This window comes from Lutjanus erythropterus, chromosome 14 (assembly GCF_056507025.1).
Source record: "Lutjanus erythropterus isolate fLutEry1 chromosome 14, fLutEry1.hap2, whole genome shotgun sequence".
Taxonomy (NCBI): Eukaryota; Metazoa; Chordata; class Actinopteri; order Lutjaniformes; family Lutjanidae; genus Lutjanus; species Lutjanus erythropterus.
In genome coordinates this window covers 32,716,473-32,738,275 of record NC_139330.1, presented here as the reverse complement: position 1 = coordinate 32,738,275, position 21,803 = coordinate 32,716,473, and the positions used below count along the sequence as shown (strand labels likewise).

General features: G+C 38.8%; 1 protein-coding gene across 1 annotated transcript; it reads right to left on the bottom strand.

Moving 5' to 3' along the window:
* Positions 1 to 1,616: 1,616 nt before the first annotated feature.
* Positions 1,617 to 21,213, bottom strand: LOC146315760 (high-affinity choline transporter 1-like). Its single transcript, XM_084736214.1, has 8 exons — positions 20,939 to 21,213; positions 19,966 to 20,079; positions 15,069 to 15,224; positions 11,608 to 11,756; positions 6,572 to 6,715; positions 4,707 to 4,860; positions 3,963 to 4,180; positions 1,617 to 2,528 (listed from the first exon to the last, which is right to left on the bottom strand). The coding sequence occupies exons 1-8, from the start codon at positions 21,120 to 21,122 to the stop codon at positions 1,977 to 1,979; spliced, it is 1,671 nt and encodes a 556-aa protein (XP_084592340.1). The 5' UTR covers positions 21,123 to 21,213; the 3' UTR covers positions 1,617 to 1,976.
* Positions 21,214 to 21,803: the final 590 nt, after the last annotated feature.

Sequence of the window (21,803 nt, the reverse complement as noted above, 5' to 3'; positions counted from 1 at the left end):
TAGAAGCATTTTTTTTAATAGATTTACAATCACACTGTTGCTTGTAGCATAAAAATGTTGGTCTATTGGTCCTAAACTTGAAGATCTCTGGATTGTTACCAGATGTTTCTGGTCCTCAGAGGAAGAATCTTGATGGTTTTGGTGAAACATAAATGTGACCCCTCCCCCATCAGATGAATACAGTTTCTAGAGTTGAGTTGAGCATCTAGTCCGCTGTTCTGATGACGGACTAGATGGCTAACGTGCAATATGTCGCTCACAAACGTGAAAACAACCGAGGACTGGGTTCCCGGTCACCTCTATTGTTTTTCCAACCCAGTTTAGACAAAGCCACACCCACTTCCACATAATGTTGCACATGACAGTCAATCAGAGTCTACAGCACTAATAGCAGCTGAGAATGACCACTTTTGGCACTGATTTCATGAACCGACTGTCTTTCATAGTGTTGAGTGATGGCAAACGTTAACGTCAGAGTGAATTAACAGATACTGTATTATGTGTAGCTCTGGTTGTGTAAAACAAACAGCCAGCAGCAGAGCTCATACATACAACCCACTGTTCCTTCAGCGGACCCTGCAGTCGCCATCTTGGCACTGCCAAAATCACGTATTCCTGGCTGCACCTATCGTTTTTCCAAGCTCAGTTTGTCTGGAGTGACAGTACCTACAGCACAGATTCCGGTGCCACATGCCTGAGCTGTCTATTGAAATAGTTTCCCTCTGTCACCGATGTTACAGACACATCACCGAATCTGCTCTCACTCTACATGGCTCTGGCAGCAGGTAGCCTTCCGTTAGCTAGTAGCCACGGTGAACACGGTTAAAATGTTGTGCTAAACGGTCTAAAGTGCATTAGTATTTCACTCTAAACAAATCCAACACTGGGCGGGATGGCCAACAAACAACTGCGTGTAAATGGGAGAAGCATTTGGCGACACACAGGACACTTTTTTTTCCCCAAGATGGTGAATTCATGACCCATGGGACATGATTTGCCATAGGAGGAAAATAAATCGTGCACGGGATGCACTTGTGAATGAGAAATGGGGAGCATAGATCTAAAACACTAGCTGAGATGTGTTTTAATGACATGGCATTTATATTTATGACGAGAAGACCACTGCTGATGACGACAGCAGCCTTTCTATGGTTAGAAAATATGATAAAATTCTTCAAAAAAGTTGCTGACGTTTGAAGCTGGAATTTTTATTTATTTGGCTGTTAAAAGTACTGTAACTGTTATGTAATTTAGTTGGGTTAGGTTCTATTTATCATGTGGATTTCTTATGTAAATTTGTTAAGTGTTTAGTACTTATTTACATTTTATTCATATTTATATATTTGAATATACTTTAAACTGTTAACAGTTTATATATTGTTCAATTTCAAATTCAAATTTGCCTGAGCAATGAAAAATTTTGTTCTTTTGGTTCAGGCATCGTTTAGGCACTGGCACTGTTTTAAAAGTATCATTTTAGCACGGGTATCGGAAAAACCCCAAACGATACCCCGACCCTAATCAACACCATGACTGGCTGTTTGTTTAAACCAACCGCAGAAAAACAAGTTTCTAGCTTAGTGTAATTTCACTGGCTGTCATTTACTGTCAAGACTTTAGTCATACGGCATTGGGTGGGCTTTCACCTAAACTAGGATGGAAAAACAAATGAAAATGCTTCCTGGTAATGGAAACACCTTTACACATTTGTGCCTAAGGGTCTATTTTCTTATATTCCCTCAGTGCTTGAAGGTATCACTGCTGCAAAAAACTGCAGAGAAAATGCTGAGCTCTTATAATTATAAAGAGCATAGGTGTCATATTTTTTCCATTTATGCTATGTATAAAAGTATACAAAAATTCAAAATATACCATACTATTAAAATAATATCATTACACATAACATACATTTGTTCTTAAACCAGTCCATACTGATGAAACATGTATAAAAATGTTTTCCAAATAATATTTCTTACTTAACATGTTGATTCTAGCATAGGTTCACACACATCATTGTTCTCATTTTGTTCTTTTAAGTTCTCGTGCTTCGTGTCGGATCTGGCGCCACCTTGTGTTTGTATTGAGTATTGAGCTTTTATATTAAAAATGTCCCATTTCTCAGGAATCAGGCCCCTGCTGAAGAGAAGAGACGCCAGGTAGGAGAACAACAAGATGGACACCACAGCGGACAGCATGCAGATGGTCCTGATTGGAGAGCGCTGGACGTAAACACCATTTACCAGAGTGCATCCTGGGAATTTAATAATCGGTGGTATCCCGAGCTGCGGCTCCCCGCACAATGCCCGCAGCAACATGCCCATCACGCAGCCAAGAACGGCCCCGTAGCCGTTGGAGATCTTGAAGAAGAGGACGCAGACGAGCTGCGGCAGCATGAGGGTGTAGGTGAGGTCAGATCGAAGCATCCAGATCATCAGGACGCTGTTGTCCATGAAGGTGAGAGACGTCCCGGCTAGGCCCACCACCACCACCGAGACCCGGATCACCCACTGGATCTCTTGCTCTAACGCCTGTAGGTAAGAAACAAACAATTATCTCTGGTTAGCTCAGTTAGCTAAGCTGTTGAAATCAAACATTGGTGCTAAACTGAGTAACAAGCTAACGCCGCTAACAGTTATCTAAGATACTGAGGCTCAGTATCTCAGTTAGAAGCTTAAGGAAGTTTCTCATTGTGGCACCAGCAATCGTTTTCTAGACTAGCATACACCGTCTTGCAAAAGCAATCAGTAAAACAGTCCCTCCAGGAAGTTGCCATGTTGTCATCACAACAATTGATGCAAATTTAACCAATCTCTGTGAATTCTGCATGACCTTGCAGTTTGGTTCAAAACCTGCAGTCGCCATCTTGGCACAACCAGTGACAACACGAAGTATTCCTGGCTGCACCTACTGTTTTTCCAAGTTAAACGATTTAAAGTGCATTAGTATTTCATTCAAAACAACTCGAACACCAGTCAGAATGTCAAACAAACAACAATGGAAATACGAGAAGCATCTGGTGACACAAAGGACATGGGACCTTACACTTCTGTCCAAACTCCACAACTTTTCCACAAATCTGACCAATCATCATAACTTCCTGCATGTTCTACCAATCATAGCAGTCCCCCATGCAAAAGTCATACATGTACAGTACATCTCAATAAATTGACTCTGTTTTGTTATTTATTAACATTTTATATTTATATATATTTTTGTTTTGTCACAGCTACTGAAAAGAACACAAAGTTTGTCATTGTCATTGACATTTATGAATTCTCTGTGCTCTTTTATTTTATAATTTTGTGCTTGCTGTTGTGACTGAGCTTGAGTTCCACAAAGACTTTGTTAGTTTTTGTGATCTTGAGCCTTTTTGGTAACGTTTCTTAGAACACTCAGAACAGTTTATGGTTTTGTTTTCCCCAGAACAAACGGCCTTTTATATTTAATGAATTATACAAAAAAATTACAAATTTATTTTGTTGTTGTTGTTGCAATTTTTATGCAATTTCATTGCAAAAAGTGGCTAAAAACATTGCAACATGCAGCACAATTTTTTAGGGAAAGCAGCTGTCAATTCAGGCATTTTAGGTTGCAACAATCCTTAAGACAGCCCGCTGTTGTAATAAATTCTGCTGCGTTTGAATGAAGATAATGACGATAAATAATGTTGCTGCTACAACAGGGATAGCATACTAGCTAACGTGAGGGGATTAAGGTTATAAAAATGCTCAAAAACAACTATAAACACAATGAATGTCAAATACTTTTAATAAGCTAATTGTGAAAAGTCAACAAAATAACTTAATGATGAAAAATCAGTAAGGTTTGTTGCAAAAATAACATTACTGAAGTTCATTGATACATTATTAAATCAATACTTTTTAAATGTACATTCAATCTGATGACCCTATTAATAACTTTGTAACTTTGCCTCCCCTCACTCTCCTCCTCCTCTTCCTCACCTGTGGCCTCAGGATGTTCTTGTAGATGTTGGAGGTGAAGATGGAGGCTGCAGACAGTAAGGCGGAGTCAGTGGATGACATCACAGCGGCGGCCACCGCCCCGATGCCGATGATGGAGATGTAGGTGGGGGTAAGGTGCTGCAGGACGATGGGCAGGGCGAGTCCCGTCTCCCCACGGTCAAACGGAGACGGAGAACCATAAGAAGTCATGTTCCAGTCTGAGGATCATACAGATGAGAAATGGTGTTTTTTCATTGCTTTTCTAATGGTTTTTATTTAATATTCATTCTTGAGAATTGGGATAGAACTGCATTTTGAGGGGGTTTGATTTTTACTCTTGAGTTATGCTGGAAAAAAAATATTTTAAAGGATCCAACTCTTGGCTATAAAACCTTTTAAGGGACCAACATCATAGTGATTACATTTTTTATTAAATCTAGACACCATCAGATTTTCTATCTGACGTCTTACTGAGTTGACAAAATGCTACATTTCTTCATTTCACTTGTTTGAGTGTGACTTATGTAACATGGACTTGAGTCACAACCTCTGGTGAGAACAGAATTATTTTCTATTTTTCATGTGATCCTTTTCTATTTCATGATACAACAGCAACAGTTCTTTACTTTTTTCAGATTCATATAGTTTTCCATCACCAGCCCCAAGTGTAGACATTTTCTGGCCAATTTGAAGCATTAAAATTTAAAGATTAAAGATGTTCTGTTCTCTGTTCCTGAACCTTACTTGTTGATGCAGCCACGGCGCCGAGGAGTATGGGAGGGATGCCCAATGTGGGAACAATGAAAGCAGCAGCGAAGCAGGTGATCTTTGCTGTAGCTGAGGAGGCGGCTGACAGCGTCCGCTGGTGGAAGTTCTGAAGACCCAAGTTCCCCAAACCCTTGGAGAGACAGAGGAAAAACAAGAGATGGAAGAAAATCAAGAAGGAGAGGTAGATAAGAGTATAGTATTGTAGCAGCAGAAAAGGAGCAGGTTTTCTGATCGTAAAATAAATTGATCAATCATCAAACATTACCCAGACATAAGAAAAAATAAAACAAGAGAGAATGAAGTCAAAATGTTGAGAACAAAGTTGAATTTCCATTTCAAGAATGAATTCAAACTTTCAATTTTATTCTCCACATTCTGCCTTTATTATCAACATTTAGTGTTATGCTGCAGTCACACCTTACTTTGTTTTTTAGGAGAATTATTTATGTATTTCCTTTTTATTACTCTATTCCAGGTTTTCCCATTACAAGTTATCTAGTTCATCACTAATTTAATTCATCCTGCCGCATTTTTACAGTTTTTGTTTTTACAGACAGAATGAGGGGAATAGAGGGGACTTTAGGGGAATTACTGATTAAACCTAAATGGATGGAACAAGAACACGAGGATTACATGGTGTATCTGTAAGTGCATACCACTAATGACAGACGTGACATGACGAGAATTACATAACAATATGAAAAAGACAAATCAAAGGGAAAAAAAAGGTCATCAAAGATGTACCAAGATGGAAAAGATGTAACAAAATGTAACAAAAGATGTAATATGACAAAAAAACATTACAAGATGAAAAGAATGTATCAAGACAAAAAACAACATAAAAGATGTAAAAAGACAAAAGAGACGTCACAAGTCAATAAAGACGTAGCAAGTTACAAAAGATATAACAGGACAAAAAATGACGTAAAAGACGTAAAAAGACAAATGAGGCATAACAAGTCAAAACAAGATGTAACATGTTACAAAAGACAAGACAAAAAACAACGTAAAAGATGAAACAAGTAAAATAAGATGCAGCAAACTGCAAAACGATGACAATGACTTGTTACTTTTATATTCAGAGCCTGTACTTTTTCACTTATATTTGAATAAAGAAGTTAAATCACTTCAACTTGAGAGAAGAATGTGTGTATTTTTTACCACTTCTGATGATATCAGTGTTTATTTTTTTTTATATCAGTTATCGGCAATATTGCAACACCTCTATTCTTGACATTTCGACTTTATTTTTGAAATGCAATATGTAAAAAGTCTTCCTCCTCTCATTTTTTCCCCCTTGTGCCTGGCCCTCATAGTCTTCTACAGATAATAGCTCTGTGATGTAAAACGTAATAAAACCTGAGAGGCAAACTGGAGCTGCTCCATCATCCTCCAGACCTCTCAAGAGTTCTCAGGAGTGCTGGGAGATGAAGTCTTTCAGTCTCTTCTGCACAAGCTTAACAGATTTAGACCTCTTCATAGGGTGTAATGATTAACGGCTGACCCCAGCTGTGAGTTACTGTAGTTATAGAAAATTTTAACTGGTTTTAAAAGTCCCATTTAACAACTACTTTGAGTGAAAGGATTCACATATGCAAACATGAAACTTAAGGAGGATGTTTGTGTAACACATGCAGCGCAGTTCACTTCATTGCACAAGACAGATCACAGTCTATTGTAAAAAGATAAACTCTCCAAAACAGCATGGATGCAAATCCTCTCCGGTTCAAACCTGAAACTCAATATGCCGTCCATGATTTAATAAAACAGTGAAGCAGAGGACACCCCTGCCGGCATCCTTGAACAAACTTCTCCTTTCATGAGAACCCTTCCAGTCTTACCAAAAGTAGAAAGTTATCGATCCACTTCCAGGCTCTGTCTGCCTCCAGACTTCCAACCCACGCGGGCTGGTAGGTGTAGTTGTAGGCTGTCTCGGTGATGTCCAACACAGCGGGGCTCATCAGGGCAAAGGGGACGCACAGCCACTAAGGAAATGCAATGACCTTCAGCACATTACAGAACACTAAAAACTGTCAGCAAAGGAGGAACATTAGTTGGTAGTTACTGTTAACATCATGTTCACAAAGGACATCCTGTAAGACCATACTTGCCATCCTTGAGACCTCAAACATAGTGAGAACTTTCAAACCAAAGTATGTTATTTTCTCCTGCATTCTGGTGACTGTTAAGGCCTAAAAATAACAAATAAAAACAACATTGCTGTTGGTAGACTTCACAGTAGACTTTTATAGTTGTAAGCCTTATATGCATACAGAGCCAGAAAGAGGTTGTGATAACAAAACAGGAAAAAAAAAAAATAAAATATCAACATATCAAGGTCACTTATCATCATTACACAACACAGGGTTGTGCAACAAAATGACAGTGGTACCTTTATGGTACACACACAGGCTTGGGGAGTTACGGATTACGTGTAATGGAATTACGTAAGTAGAAACAAACAAAGGAACTATTCCATTACAGCTACAAAACTATGACATAATTAGAAGAAAAGACCAACTGCTAACATTAGCTACACAGAACAACCGCTTACGTTAATGCTGCTACTGCTATAAATGAAAAATATTTTGGGACTATAGGTAGTGGTGACTGGGATGATGTGTGTGAGAGAGTGTGAGAAACACATTTAAATGTGCATAATTACTAATATTAATCTAAATGCGCATTTGCACATAACAAAGGAAAGAATACCTGGACAAACAATTATACCTAACAACGAACATATTTTAAATCGTATAAAAAATCGAGAGCCTGCTGGGAAAATAAGGAGGGTTGGCATGTATGTGTATGACCAAGCGGTGCCCATTAAAGTTTATCTTAAAACAACATATATTAATTTTATCCTTCACTCCATTCACTGGAGTTAGATTTAAGATTTCCTGTCTATTTATGTACTGTATCTGCTTTTACTGTCTAAGGACACAGAGGCTGGACTTTGTCCAAGCACAAGTTATGCAAGAGGCGGGGTACCTGTACAGGATGTCTTTTTTAGCGTTACCACAAATAGACAGACGAACACACTCACATTCACGCTTCAGCGGGTTTGGACTGGGATAATAATACTAATTCAGGCCAGGAAGCTAACGTCAATCCAAGCTAATTTATATATTCGCACTATTCACGACAGACTACAGTATACTGTGAGGGTTTCGTTGAAATTATTTTTATGCTTCTGTTTATGCCAGTGACATATCTTTTACTTTTAGTTTAAAAAAAATCTCCATCCAAAAATAAAAAAGGTTAAAAACAGCTAGGTGTCTTTTTCAAGAGTTAGTTAATTGCACCTCCAAGGCAACAGGACTAAATATTCATATCTATCATTTCTGTGGACTTTTGGAGGGTCTGTTTTGCACCTGTCATTTCCTCAGAGCTCTGACTGGACTTGTGTTGATCATCATGAAGCTCTGGTAACTCTGAGTAAACAGGATCTGCAGGTCTTTATTTTCCAGATTATTATGCATACACATCACCTGCTTTACTACATGATTAACTTTCTTAAAACAGAATCAACCCAGGAAAGGTAGTTGTGATTGTGATGGAAATTCCGAATTTACTGTCTGTAATCTGTAATATATTTTCTGTAATAAATCATAAAAAACACAATGTGTTGTCAGAGATCAAGGAAACTAAGGTGAAACACTTGCTTCACTTGCCACAGTATCCTCCTTTGAAGCTTCCACAATAACTGTTTTCTATGTCTGTGTCATGTTAATTAGAGCTAAATTAATGCCGAATGTTTGCCATATGAGTAAGTGTTTGTTTATGAGTTGCAAGAAATCATTAATAATCTTGTAGAAGGCGTAGATGTGTAGAACTGTAAAACTGAGTAAAATGTTAATGGAGTTTGGCAGGCAGTAAGACGGGCAGCCACTGAACTCACTGTCCAGAGTGTGTATTTTCAGACCAGTGGGCTTTTGTCTTCAGAATAACAGGCTTAACTTTACATTGACAGACATGACAGCTATAAACAGCTGATCAACTTACAGTGGAGGACTCGTCCTCGCTTGTCATTGTCAGTTTAGGAGGTTGCTTGTGTCTCCAGCTCCTGTACTGTTCATGTAACCTGCCTGTCTTTGTCTGGGGAGGAGGAGGCAAGGGGCTCTGAAATAATATATGGACTGCAGTGCTCATTTTTGCACGCAGAGGCTACATATAGCTCCTTTAAAGCTACCGCAAGGAGTTTTTAACTGGTTATGAAACAGTCTCAATTCAATATTGATGACTCTATATGACCTACATAAGCAAACAAGACCATCCAGGAGGAGACTGGCTATTTCTGTACAGTTGTTTTTAATGTCTGCAACTGGGTCGGTTTCTCTGTGAAATAAGTCTGTGGTTACGTCTTCACAGGCAAAGTTACAGTGATTTGTATATTAGCCAGTTAAAAACAAGCAGATTTAAATCATTTCATTTTTGACATTATATTTTATGGATATCACAGTGGAGACACTACCGCTTTTGGCCACAGGGGCCTCCAAAATCAATACAGTATGGGGGTTCCTTGTGGTAGCTTTAAGCTAATGATAACCTGAGAGACAGATCCATCTATAAAGATTAAGTGTCCTGTATGAACACAAATCAGCTGTAATAAACTCTTAGGGCAGCCCTGCTCTCTCTTGTAAAGATATCCATAATTTTAAAGCATTTACCAGCAATTTCCTTCCAGATCTTTCTCCCTTTAATGTGCTCCCTCTCAGCTCTACCTTTTCTCTTTCTCCCATGCTGTCTGTTTATTTCACCACACTGCTCAGCCACGTGCACTCCATGCACTGACTGGATGTTGTATTGATGCGTGTCTATGGGCGTGCAACCAATCGCGTGTGATGACAGACGGAGATCATACGGTCTACAGTTCTGAGGGACTGTGGCTGCCCTGTGTTGTCTTCTCTTTGATTTATGCATTTCATTTAGCATTTATAACACTGGCTTGCACTTCAGTCACCAGCTCACCTGACTGGCACGTGTTTGGACTGTCTGTTTCATGTCTTTATGTTAAAGTGAGACTATGTAGCATTTGCTTAATAAATTTCCATTATAGAGCAACCCAAACTTTGCTAAGACCTAGACCCAGACCTAGTAAAGGGTAAGTAAAGGGGCCCTCACACAATAAGAAATTTGTTCCAGGCTCACTGTGAGGTAGGGTACAAAGAGGCGAAGCACAGCGCTATACATCCTGTCTGCCTGGTATAAAAACGGCTAAGCTAGCAGCCTGATCTGACTGCTGGCATTTTGCTATGCACTATGTTTACAAGTTAGATTGTTTTTAATGCTCTGTATTAGAGTTAGGGGGAGCTCTAAACACTTTTGTTCAGTCTCGGTTGTGTCTAGAAGGGAACCCTTGATCTACGAATCCCCCCCACCAATTGCACAGTTTGTTCCCTTATTGTGCGTGTTGTACAAACATTGAAATGAACCATCGCTCTCTTCCTCCTCTGCTTGTGTTGCTTCCATCTGGTCGCTTGTGGCCATGTCGCCACATACGGCTGTTCTCTTACTGGTTGCGGTTTGAAAGGTCAGCGGCGAACAAGGTCAAAGTTCAAATAATCTGAACTCTGAGCGCAGCGGTCAGGGGCAAATCCAAGCAGCGCGCCATGCCAAGGATAGTGGTGCCACTCAGTTTTCCAGAGGAAAACAATGGGACAGCCAGAGACATTTGTAAAATACAGAAAAGGGTTAGGCAACAGTTACACAGTTAAGCTTTAAGTATGGTGGGTATAGCTTAAAACCTAGCTTAGCTTAGCATAAAGAGTGGAAGCAGGTGGAAACAGCTAGCATGACTCTCTTCAAAGTTTAAAAATATGACCAAACCTCTAAAGCTCACACTTTAACATGTCTTCGGCACACAAACAGAAATGTAAACAGGACAATTTGTAGTTTGACAGGAAGTTTTCTCCACGGTGACTTCTTTCGTCACCATGAGGACAGCCAGGTGACCAGCAGAGATGCTGCACGGATGTCAGATGTGCTGGGCAGGTGGATAAACAGTGGTTGATCGAGAAATAGTTCCAGCATGTGGCTTGCCAAAAACCACAAGTGTGTCACAGGTGCTAGCTGTTCAGTTCACACAGATTTAAAGGAACTAGTTCATATTCATAGGAAACAATTTTGAATTTCAAAATTCACTGTCCCTGAAAAGGAACCAGTTCCCATCCCATCCATTTGTTTGTTTAGCCTGGAGCTATTCTTTTTCAATAGAACCACCTCCTACCCATCATTCATTGCTGCTGCCCACTCCCCCAACAAAATGAATACCATACCACTACAGAATCACAAACAGAGATTACTTTTAAAAGCCAAGAAAAAACAACATTAATATATGTCTTACAACGTTCAATAGTTGCATTTTTCAGCCTCTCAAATATTTAATTATTATATTAAACTGAATATCTTTAGATGTTGGACTGACAAAACAAGACAGACATCACCTTAGGCTTTGAAAAACTGGGATGGACACTTTCACTTTTTTCTGACATTTTAGAGACACTGCAGCCCTAGATTACACACGATAATCAACTTTAGTCTCTGTTGTTATTTCATAACCGTTTACAGCTAAAACAGTTTGCACAGGGGCGAATAAAAATTGACTTTGGGCCAGTAGACTTCTGCCTACTTAACGATGAACCCTGTGTCCAGTTCACTGTTCACCAAAAGCATCAACATGTTCAATCAACCCGTTCTTTTAGCACATCCATGCATCCATTAGTGAGAGGTGTTGGTAGGTCTGTTTTTTAAACTTTGGACAGAGCCAGGCTGGCTGTCTCCCCCATGCTTCCAGTCTTAATGCTAAGCTAAGCTAAACACGTCCAGACTCTAGCTCTGTGCTGAACACAGAGATGAGAGGGAAGCAATAACTCACCAAGCTGATGAAAATGAGGATGAGTTGTATGATGTCTGTGTAGGCCACAGAGTAGAGACCTCCCAGCAGGGTGTAGGTGATGGCCACAGCTGCAGAGATCCAGATGCTCACAGTGTAGGATAAATCCAGGATCACGCTCATGGTTACACCTGTGAAATGCAGACACATTAGTGTTTTAAACACGCAATCTGAATTCAACCATTTGTGCTTTTCAGATACTTGTGAGGGCGTAAAACCCTGATGTTACCATGTTAAAGACATAAAGGGACTGCAAACGGAAATGTCATTATTATACCTTGTGTGGTAAATTGACTCACTTGATTTACCCTAAAATAGTGACCATCACAGCCATGATATACAGACCAAAACACCAAAGCTGTCAACGTTTAACCAAACTTTTGTCACTAAACTTATCTTTAACCATAAGATAAGACAGAAGGTTGTAATCTATTTATTTCTTTTAGAGTTTACAAATTTATTTATGCCGAGGGAAACACCCCAAGAACCCTTGCAATCTCATTTTTATTTGGACAGTTAATAATAGAATAAAGCAACCGATTATTATTTACAGGTACATGATTATATTATAACACCTAGATTCTCAAATTCTGGTGAAAGTACCACTGGTGCTCCCTCTAGTTTTTAAAATAAATTTAAAAACATAATACAATCAAAATGCTACAAATTTTCTAATAAAAACATAAAATATGAAATGCGAAAATACATACATAAATACAAAAATTACAATCTTGGCTCCAAGTGGAAACAATTACAAAGAAAAGTGCAGATCAGGAAGAGAATATTTCGAGCAACTGTGTTGAAAACAAAGTAGATGATAGTGAACCGAGCATAGTCCACAGCACCCGCTAGCATGTTGGTACTTGAAGAGTTCAGTATCTTGTGAGGTGGTACACAGTATAAAAAACAGTAAAAAAATTTAAGAAATCTGGAATTTGGATGACCAAGACAGAATTTGTCTATCCAATCCTTATTTTAAGTTCCCATGAAGTCAAAATAGATGTGTATTTCGGAATTTGTCTTTTTCTGAAAATTTATTAAAAAAATTGATGATGATCATTCTGCACTCAGTTGTGTACACTAATCCAATAAAATGTTTTCTCATTAATGATGCTGCTTTTTGGGGATCAGGCCTCACTGTACAAATGCACAACTTTATAACTTAATTCACTGGTTTGGGTGACACTGGATTGTATTCTTTTGAGAAAATATTTTCTTGTTCCCCTCTGATGTCCTCTGATTAGTCAGATTCACCTGATATGACAGATGCACTGCTTGGTTTCTTGTGACAGAAACTTGGAGCTGTTTAGGCGTTGGCTTATGCGCAACCCTTTACGTCAAGATGAAAGATTTTGTTGATGTTCTCATTATTTATTACCATAATTAAATTTTATACCGTCATCATTGCTGCAGTAAAAACACAAGTGAGTGCAGCAGAAGTGAGTAATAAATGATCCTTTAAATTATTAATGTGATGCTCAGAGCCAGATGGACAAACAAGAGTTCTATCATCTGTTTTAGAGTTTAGTATATCCCGACATATATTGGATTTTTAAGGCTGATGTTGGTATTCGGGGGTTTTAAATATTTAACAACAATTTATCAGCATTTTTTATGTGAACACATAACATAAACTGATGTTTTAAAAGAATAAGATCTGTAGTGAGTGGAACATTTTACAGTTGAAACACAAACTTGTCAAAGGTTTCTGGTGATCAAACTATGTGACACACACACTGTTTCCAAATTACCACAAGCATTTCTGAGACATTTTATACTGGAATTTTTGCATATTTATCTGCCAACATTCTGTATATACCGATTAGGCTGCTTTTTTTGAGCTTTGAATGTCTGTCGTCATATTTTACGACATTGTCACCATTAGGAAGAAAAATCCTGGAACAAAATATGCAATTTGAATAGAGCGTTTTATCAGACTAAATGCCTTAGTCTTTTTTTTATTAAATCATTTTTCTCTAATGAACATAACTTGTCAGTTTGGTCAACATAAATGTAATTTATGGCGCTGTTGGATTGTTGCCCCGTTAATACAGGGTGCATGATTCTCTTTGTTTGTGGCAAGCAGGAGAGCAAACAGTTATGCAAGAAATATGGATTAAAGCAGAATATTGATTAGAATACTCTGGTTAGCCTGCTGCCGCTGCGACCCAGCACCAGACGAACAGAAGAAAATGTATAAAGATGGGTATCTTTTTAAAAATAAATTTTGACTTCTGGACTTTACAGCACTCTGGTCAAACACTGACAACACTGGAATCTAATTCTACAAACAGTATCATAATATATATTTGTGAGCGTAGCCTTATCTGTTTAAACCAAATGATAAAAAATAAAAAGCTGCACAGCACTTGAATCTTGACATAAGATTCTAATGTCAATGTTACGACTGAAGCTTTGAACTCTGCAGTCCTGCCAATAACTATGATAATGTAAGTCTGGATTATTGGAAAGAACATTATATACTGTAACACTATAGGAACTTAAGTTACACTTAAGGGTGCTTAAAGGGACAGTTCACCCCACAATCAAAAATGCATATTTTTCCTCCGGCTCATTGTGCTATTTATCCATCTAGCAGTTTCATGTGGGACTTTATTTCCACTAGAAAAGAAGTAGCTCCTAGATTCTACTGCAGAAGAAAACAATTCACAAGGTTTGAGGATTATTTTTAGCAACTGGGTCATGGTTTCTGAACAGAGACGCTGCCAATAGCAGACATCTCTATGGCCAATATCTCCAAAACTCTGCAGCTCGCAGTAAAACTATCTAGATGGATAAATAGTGATACAGGTAAGAGGAAAAATATGTATTTTTGATTTTGGGGGTGAACTACGCCTTTAAACCTGAAATTTCTATCCATCACAACTACATCTAGTAAAAAGTAAAAGCCCCAGCATCTGTCCCGGCGGGCAGTAAAAAAAATTCAGTTATCGATATATTGGCCAATATATTATTTATTCATTTGCACACACACACACACACACACACATACATATATAAAATGCTTCGTATGAACTAAAAAAACCAAAAAAAACAATATGCATTATTTTCTGTATTTTCTGTGCATTATTTTTTATTTATAGCTATTTAAAATTTTCCCTCTAAGACTTGATTTGTTGCAGACAACAGAAACGTTATAAAAGAATTGTATTTTCTTTACCTCCCTAATTGATTATTATAATGCAGTGTATTTATTTAGCAGCACGTTACTGTCTCGGAGCCATCAATGATGTGGTTACCGGTGTGATCTAAGGTCTTGTTCCATTGATGAAGTCATTTACTTCAGAGCAACCGTACAATTAGACAAAGGCTTGTGTTTCACTCAACACCTCAGCAAAGAGCTGCGATCAACAGCTGCTCCGCTGCAAGGGTCAACATACAAGTATCAGATGCATCACACCCACACAGAGAAACATTCTTACCTAATCCTATGAGTGTTCCGGTCACCCACATAATCTCTGATATGAGCGAAGCCAGCGAGAGAGCGGCCGTCGGTACTTTTCCATATTTGATCTGGAAGGGGTCCATCATGGTCACGTATTTATTGTTTCTCATCGGCTCGGCGAAGAACAGTCCACCTCAAGGAGAGAACAGAAGAAAGGAAGGATTTAGATTTATTGGCTGAATGCATTTGTTAGTTACGTGTCATTTATCTGTATCTTTATGATTTGCTAGTGAAATAGCGCCTCTGCCCTTTTTCCCCTTCATGAAAATGTTTTATTTCATAAAACAGAAACAGAAAACTCCCCAGTAAAACACCTTCAACACTGCACAAAACCCTGGCTACTGAATACACAGTCACAGTTAAATAATACAAAAAAATTGTCACTGTGTAATGTGCACCCTCATTAATGTCAGTGTACATTCATCAGGGATTAAGAGGATAAATCTCTCTTTGGTCATGTGATTTTCATGTGGATGAGGAATGTTGTTTTTCCTCTGCTAATCTCCAGATTTAGGGAAGCTGAGGTCACACAACTTGTGTTTCCATTCATCAAAAGATATCACACAACGTTAATGCTTTAAAAGGACATTTCGGGAGTCAGTGTTGTAATTTAGGGTTTTAGGAAAACCAGTCTCTAAACCTGCACGCTCTATTTCTACTTCAGTCAGTGATTTCCTACGTATCCCAGGAGGCCTTACAGCAGTTTCCAGGGAAAAGGATACCACACACTGTAAACATAAAGCATCAATACTTCAGTCTGGTTAAATGCAAGCAGCTAAAACTGCTTATTTGAGGTCAGGAGGTTTGGCTGTAGATGATTAAAAGAAACCACTGCTCATTGTGGATGTAACGGTGCCAAGAACCAAAACAGATGAAAAGTCCATCATACAATATTTATCACTGAAAAACAAAGAAAAATTTATAAATATAATAATATATAATGAAAACACAATTCTTATTTTCAAGTGATTACACATTAATGAAAACATACTTATGAATATTATATTGCATGTCTGACATATCCCGCCAATAAGATCCCTATTAATCTCACGGATTGACTCCAATGGGCACGGCTGTGTTGCCACCAGAGCTGATTGCAGCTATTCCACAGAAGTGCTGCAGCGTGCCCCAGAAGCAGGTCTCCGCTGTGCTCCATGGAAATACATGCCAAGTCTGCACGGAGCAGCTGGGGCAGGAGGTCAGACGGAGGAACGGATTAGACACGGATTAGATGGTCAGTTTTCAAAATAAAAGACCCTGTGCTGACTCACCATCATAAAAACTGACAAAAAAAGAAACTGTTTAACTACTTAGACTACTTACTCATGGTAGAAGCACAGAAATCAAGGGAAAAAGGCTAAATCAGTAAAAAAAACAAGCAAGTCAATATAATCAGGCAGGCAGAACACTCTGTTTATGAAATGCTCATGGTGGGGCATGAAGCCACGTGGAGGACAAATCGAAACCATGTTGTGGACACGATGTACCCAATGGAATCAAAGCGTTACACACTGGACTTCTGACATACAGGAGTAACGTAGTCATTTTAACCCAAACCACGATCTTTTCTTAAACCTAACCACCATTTCACAATGTTAACCAGGTCACCTGACTATGACTAAAAAGGTCACTTGATTATTGTTACAATTTTGAAAACTCCTATTGTGCACTGAATATAATCGCAGTAATGGCATGCAAAAAACTTAAAATACGGAGACATGATGTAAGATGTCTTAGCAAGTATCTTATGGCTGCATCGAGTTATGGCTGCACCACGTCAGCTGAAGCTGAGCGCTGCCAGTCTACACAATACTTGTGATTCCACAAGCAGCGTCTTGCCGCATCCCAGAAGCAGCTCTCCGCTACACTTCAAACATGCGTGAGTTTATTTTTTATGGATGCCGCATCAATCTGCATAGAGCAGATCGAGTGAGCAGGAAGTCAGAGACAGAAAAAGTAGCGAGAATCTGGTCAATTTTCAAAATAAAAGAGCCTGTGCACGCGCCTGATCATAAAGACAGACGGAAAAGAAACGATTTAACTGCATAACCTGTTTATTCATGGTAGAAGCACAAAAAGCAAAGAAAAGAGCACCAAATCAACAAAATCTGAGCAAGTCAACAAAAACAGGCGGGCAAAATGCTGTGCTGCTGAAACGCTGCTGGTGAGGGCATGCAGTCGTGTGGAAGACAGGTCAAAACCGTGACGCAGACAGGCCGTGCCCAGTGGAATAAACAGGTTACTATTCCTACACCTTCCCATGAGATCACATTAGTTTTGTTCACTCAAACATTCAACCCGACATCCTCCCTAAGAGGTTTCGCAGTGCTACAACAACATCATGCTGCTACTGCCCATGCCTGTACTGCTCACATGTGGTATCAACTTCTTTTTTCTGGCTGCTCTGCAATCAAGTTCCCCATAGGAATGCAAAATTCTTCAGAATAACAAGCACATGTATATTGCCTATGCTCCATATTATATCTTTGCCATGTAACAAGCAAGCATCCTCATTTCAGATGTGTAGCTTTATGCACAAATATGTGGAACAATTTAATTTGGAATATAATATTTTTCTCAGAGTTGCACTCAATGTTTTTAGACATGTTCAAATACGAGGCGAGTACGCCTTACCTTCATTAGTTTGAGTCACTTAGGTTGATTAAGTTTAGGCATGTGAATGGTTAGTGTTAGGGTAAGAATAGCATCTTTAGCATCTAGAATAACATCTAGAATCTTTCTTGTTTTCATTTTCTTATGTCTTATGTTGTTTTCATCTTGTTACGTCTTTTTCGTCTGTTACATCTTGTTATGTAGTTTTCGTCTTCTTATGTCTCTTACATAATTTTCATCTTCTTTTGTCTTGTTATGTTGTTTTCGTCTGGATGCATCTTTTTTGTCTTGTTACATCTTTTACATCTTGATATGTCTCTTTTGTCTTGTTACATCATTTTTGTCTGTTACATCTTGTTACATTGGTTTTGTCTTGATATGTCTTTTTTGTCTTGTTACGTCATTTTTGTCTGTTACATCTTGTTACATTGGTTTTGTCTTGATATGTCTTTTTTGTCTTGTTACGTCATTTTCGTCTTGTTATATCTTTTGCATCTTTTTCATCTTGTTATGTCTTAGTACGTTGTTTTCGTCTTCTTACATCTTTTCATGTCATATTTTGTTGTTTTTGTCTTATGCCGTTTTTGTCTTGTTACATCTTTTTCATCTTGCTGATATAAAAAATAATAAAATGTGAAAGATGTAAGTCAGTATTGTCAGTGGTGTAGTGACTGCTTGGGTGAGGTGAATATGTAATGTAGGTCAGATGGAAAAACGAATTAAACAAACAGAACAAAACAACCAAACCCTGTCAGTCAGGAGGAGAGAGACCAAAACTGACCTATCCAGTCCAGACACACCTCTTTTCTTTTTCTCTTGGACTCCATGGACTCATCAGCTGCTATGTATCTCAACCCTAGTCTTTGAGAAGTTAATTGTGAGGGGGTGCTTACACACAAATCAGTGGGGTGGGAAAGCAACTGTTATCCAGTGACCCCCCCAAGAGCCCCTGACAGTGTTCCCGAGCTGCGCTCTACCCACGTTCACCACCATAAAAACAAAAAACGAGACAGTGGATTACCAAAGCAACCCACTGTCAATCTAAAGCCTAGCAGGGGAACAGAACTCCAAAAACCGAGCCACTTAGAACCAGTACTGCACCAAAACCTACCAGTGACTGACCAAACTCTTTCTCTCTCACCCAACCTCCAAAACCAAATACCCATGTGCATCTCCCAGAATTTCCACAAGTGAAATCATTTCACTGTAACACAAAAAAACAAACTTTCCAAAGTGTTACTTACCAGGAAAGTCAAACTAGGCCAAAAGCCACTGTACTTGTCCATTATAATAAAGCCCCCATTTTGTCATAAAGCAGCTCAAAGTTCAGACAAAGCAAGGGAGACCATACAGGTAATTCTGGTTAAAGTTAAAAATGAATTTATTTAACTAATATTTAACTGTGCACAAAAATAATGTGGAAGCTGTCAGTCAGTATTATCAGTGGTTTAGTGTGCTTGGGTGAGGTGAATATGTTACATAGCTGTGAGAAATCAAACAAACAGAACAAAGCAACTAAATCCTGAGAGAGACCAGAACTGACAAATCCAGTCCTCTATAAAAACCAACATGCACAATCTTGGGAGTTGAATCAGGTGTCCCTAATTCTCTAGACACACCTCTTTTTTTATCTGTAGACTCCATTTTTTGACTTCTTATTATGGATTTGGACTCGTCTCTGACTCGACTTAAAGCCACTATAAGGAACTTTAATACTTTGTTGATTTTGGAGACCCCTGTGGACAAAAGCGGTAGTGTTTCCACCATAATAACAACAAAATATAATGTCAAAATAGTGATCTAAATAAAAGAAAATAATAAAACTTATGTAGGTCATATAGTGGCATCAGTAATAAATTGAAACTGTTTCATAACCAGTTAAAAACTCCTTATAGTAGCTTTAAGTGGTCTTGGCTAAAGCCGTGCCCCTGCCTTTGCCTCTGAGAAAGGACATTATTCACACAGCCACACAGAAAACGTAAGCCATTTTAATTATTTAACGGCAGATGCTGTTGTTTTCTTAATAAGGACAGTGAACCCTCAGCACAAACTTTCCATTTCTGCCCAGCTAGTGAGGTGGATCCAAGAATAACAAAGTTCTCTGTCCATTTTTTATCCATCCAGTGTGGTGTGGAATGAGCACAGCCTGGGAAGGGGGGGGGGGGGGGCACAGTGTTCTCTTCTTATACACTTTTTCTTTAATCCACACAATCCCCATGTGATACCTGTTCCTGTTACAAGACTTTAAAAGGAAATCTCACCAATGATGAAACACATGGTTGCTGCGATCGGCATTACGGCCCAGATAAGTCCCATGGAGGGGTTGTACACGGCCTCTGCTGTGCCCACGATGAATCCACCTCCAACCCATGTAGCTGTACATCACACACACACACACACACACACACACACAGAATCACACACAAGCAGAGGACGTCAGGCACAAGCAGCCACCAACTGTCTTGCTAGGCCTAACTGGCACATGCCTGTAACCTGATGACATGAACCAGCCGGCCTACTGTAACTTTAGGAATTACTGTAAATTTAATGACCAATTACTTTAAAACACCCACATCCTGGAAGTTGTTTCGCCTTGTGAGATGAAACAAGTGATTTGGACTGAGAGACATTATCATAAAATATAAAAGTCAGTGTAAAGCAACCATAAATGATGTATTTTGGGTTTGGCACATGACAGAAAATGTGTTATTGAGCACCAAGCCACATTTAAAGGATTAAAAATATAAATTTAGGTGTAAAAATGGTGAAAAAAGCAGTACTCTTTGTTCCTCAACAGAATATTTTCTATGATTTTTTGTTCCCATGCTTCAAAAACAAAAAAATATGTCAAATAAATGAAAGCTGTGAGTCTTTTGGGTTCTCTTGTAACGCTATCAGTTTTTATTGGCTAATAAAAAAAATATATGTTCAGCCTATATCATTCCTAGTGGCCTTAAAATTCTATGTTCAAGATTTATTACATAGTTGTCGCTGTTGTAAATCCACATTTTGTTTCCTTGATTTATTTTCTGCAAATAGGCTACAAGATTTTCAGGCTCGCTACGAGAAATCGATGTTAAATAATTTAGATGGCAAGGGCACGCGGACGGATACGCAACTGAAACGGATAACATCCGAAATAAAATACCAGATGCAGCTGATTATTTCGTGAAAACAGTTAAAATGCATGATGACTCCATGTTGTCGCCTGTTCCTGTTACCGCAGTTACTCGCCTGTCATGGTGAAGATGCCGACCACCAGGTTGATGCCTCGGTTGCCCAGCAGCGCCATCTCCGTCTTATCCCCCTGGCCCTTCTTGGCTTCCTTTTTGGACTTGATGGAAGCCCAGATGCCGATCCCGAGGACCAGCAGGTAGAAGAACATCATCACGGCCACGCCGGGGATGTTGAGAGCCATGATGGTGCTGCAGGATTCCGACTGAAGGACACAGAGCGTCTGCCGGGCTGTCTGGATGATACAGCATAGCCCTCCCTGCTGCTGCTGCTGCGTGAAGAGTCATGGAGGAAATTAATGCTCCGGAGCGCAGTGGAGGCGCGTGGAACTGCACATAACCCGCAGCAGTCGACCGTCAAGGTGAAACACACATCCAGTGCCAGGATATTATCTGGGCTACAGGCCTATATACTGTATTTTATCTATTTGTGTTTGAACTGAGAAAACAAAAATAAGAAAAAAATATTTGGGAATATCCACCATCAGATTTTCATGAAATCAAACCCTGTTCTTATGGTATTTGATGGCATTTTTCAGCAATAGCCATTTAAGGTATTAATGTTATTATTACCCCTCTATATAATAATTTTTATTTATAGTGGCGGGGTCCGCCATTCCCAAGCAGGATTTAAATTATGTAATAATGATAATAATAATAATAATAAGAAGAAGAATAATACTAATCTTTATTTGTATAGAACTTTCCAAATTTCAAAGTGCTTCAGCCAGCAAAGAACACATGAAAACAACATAAAATCATACCAATAAAAAGAATAAATGTACTAAAAATACAAAATCAGTACATGTCAGTAAATAAATAAATACATTTAAGTGTCTATCAAACCCCATTTTTATACTATATGA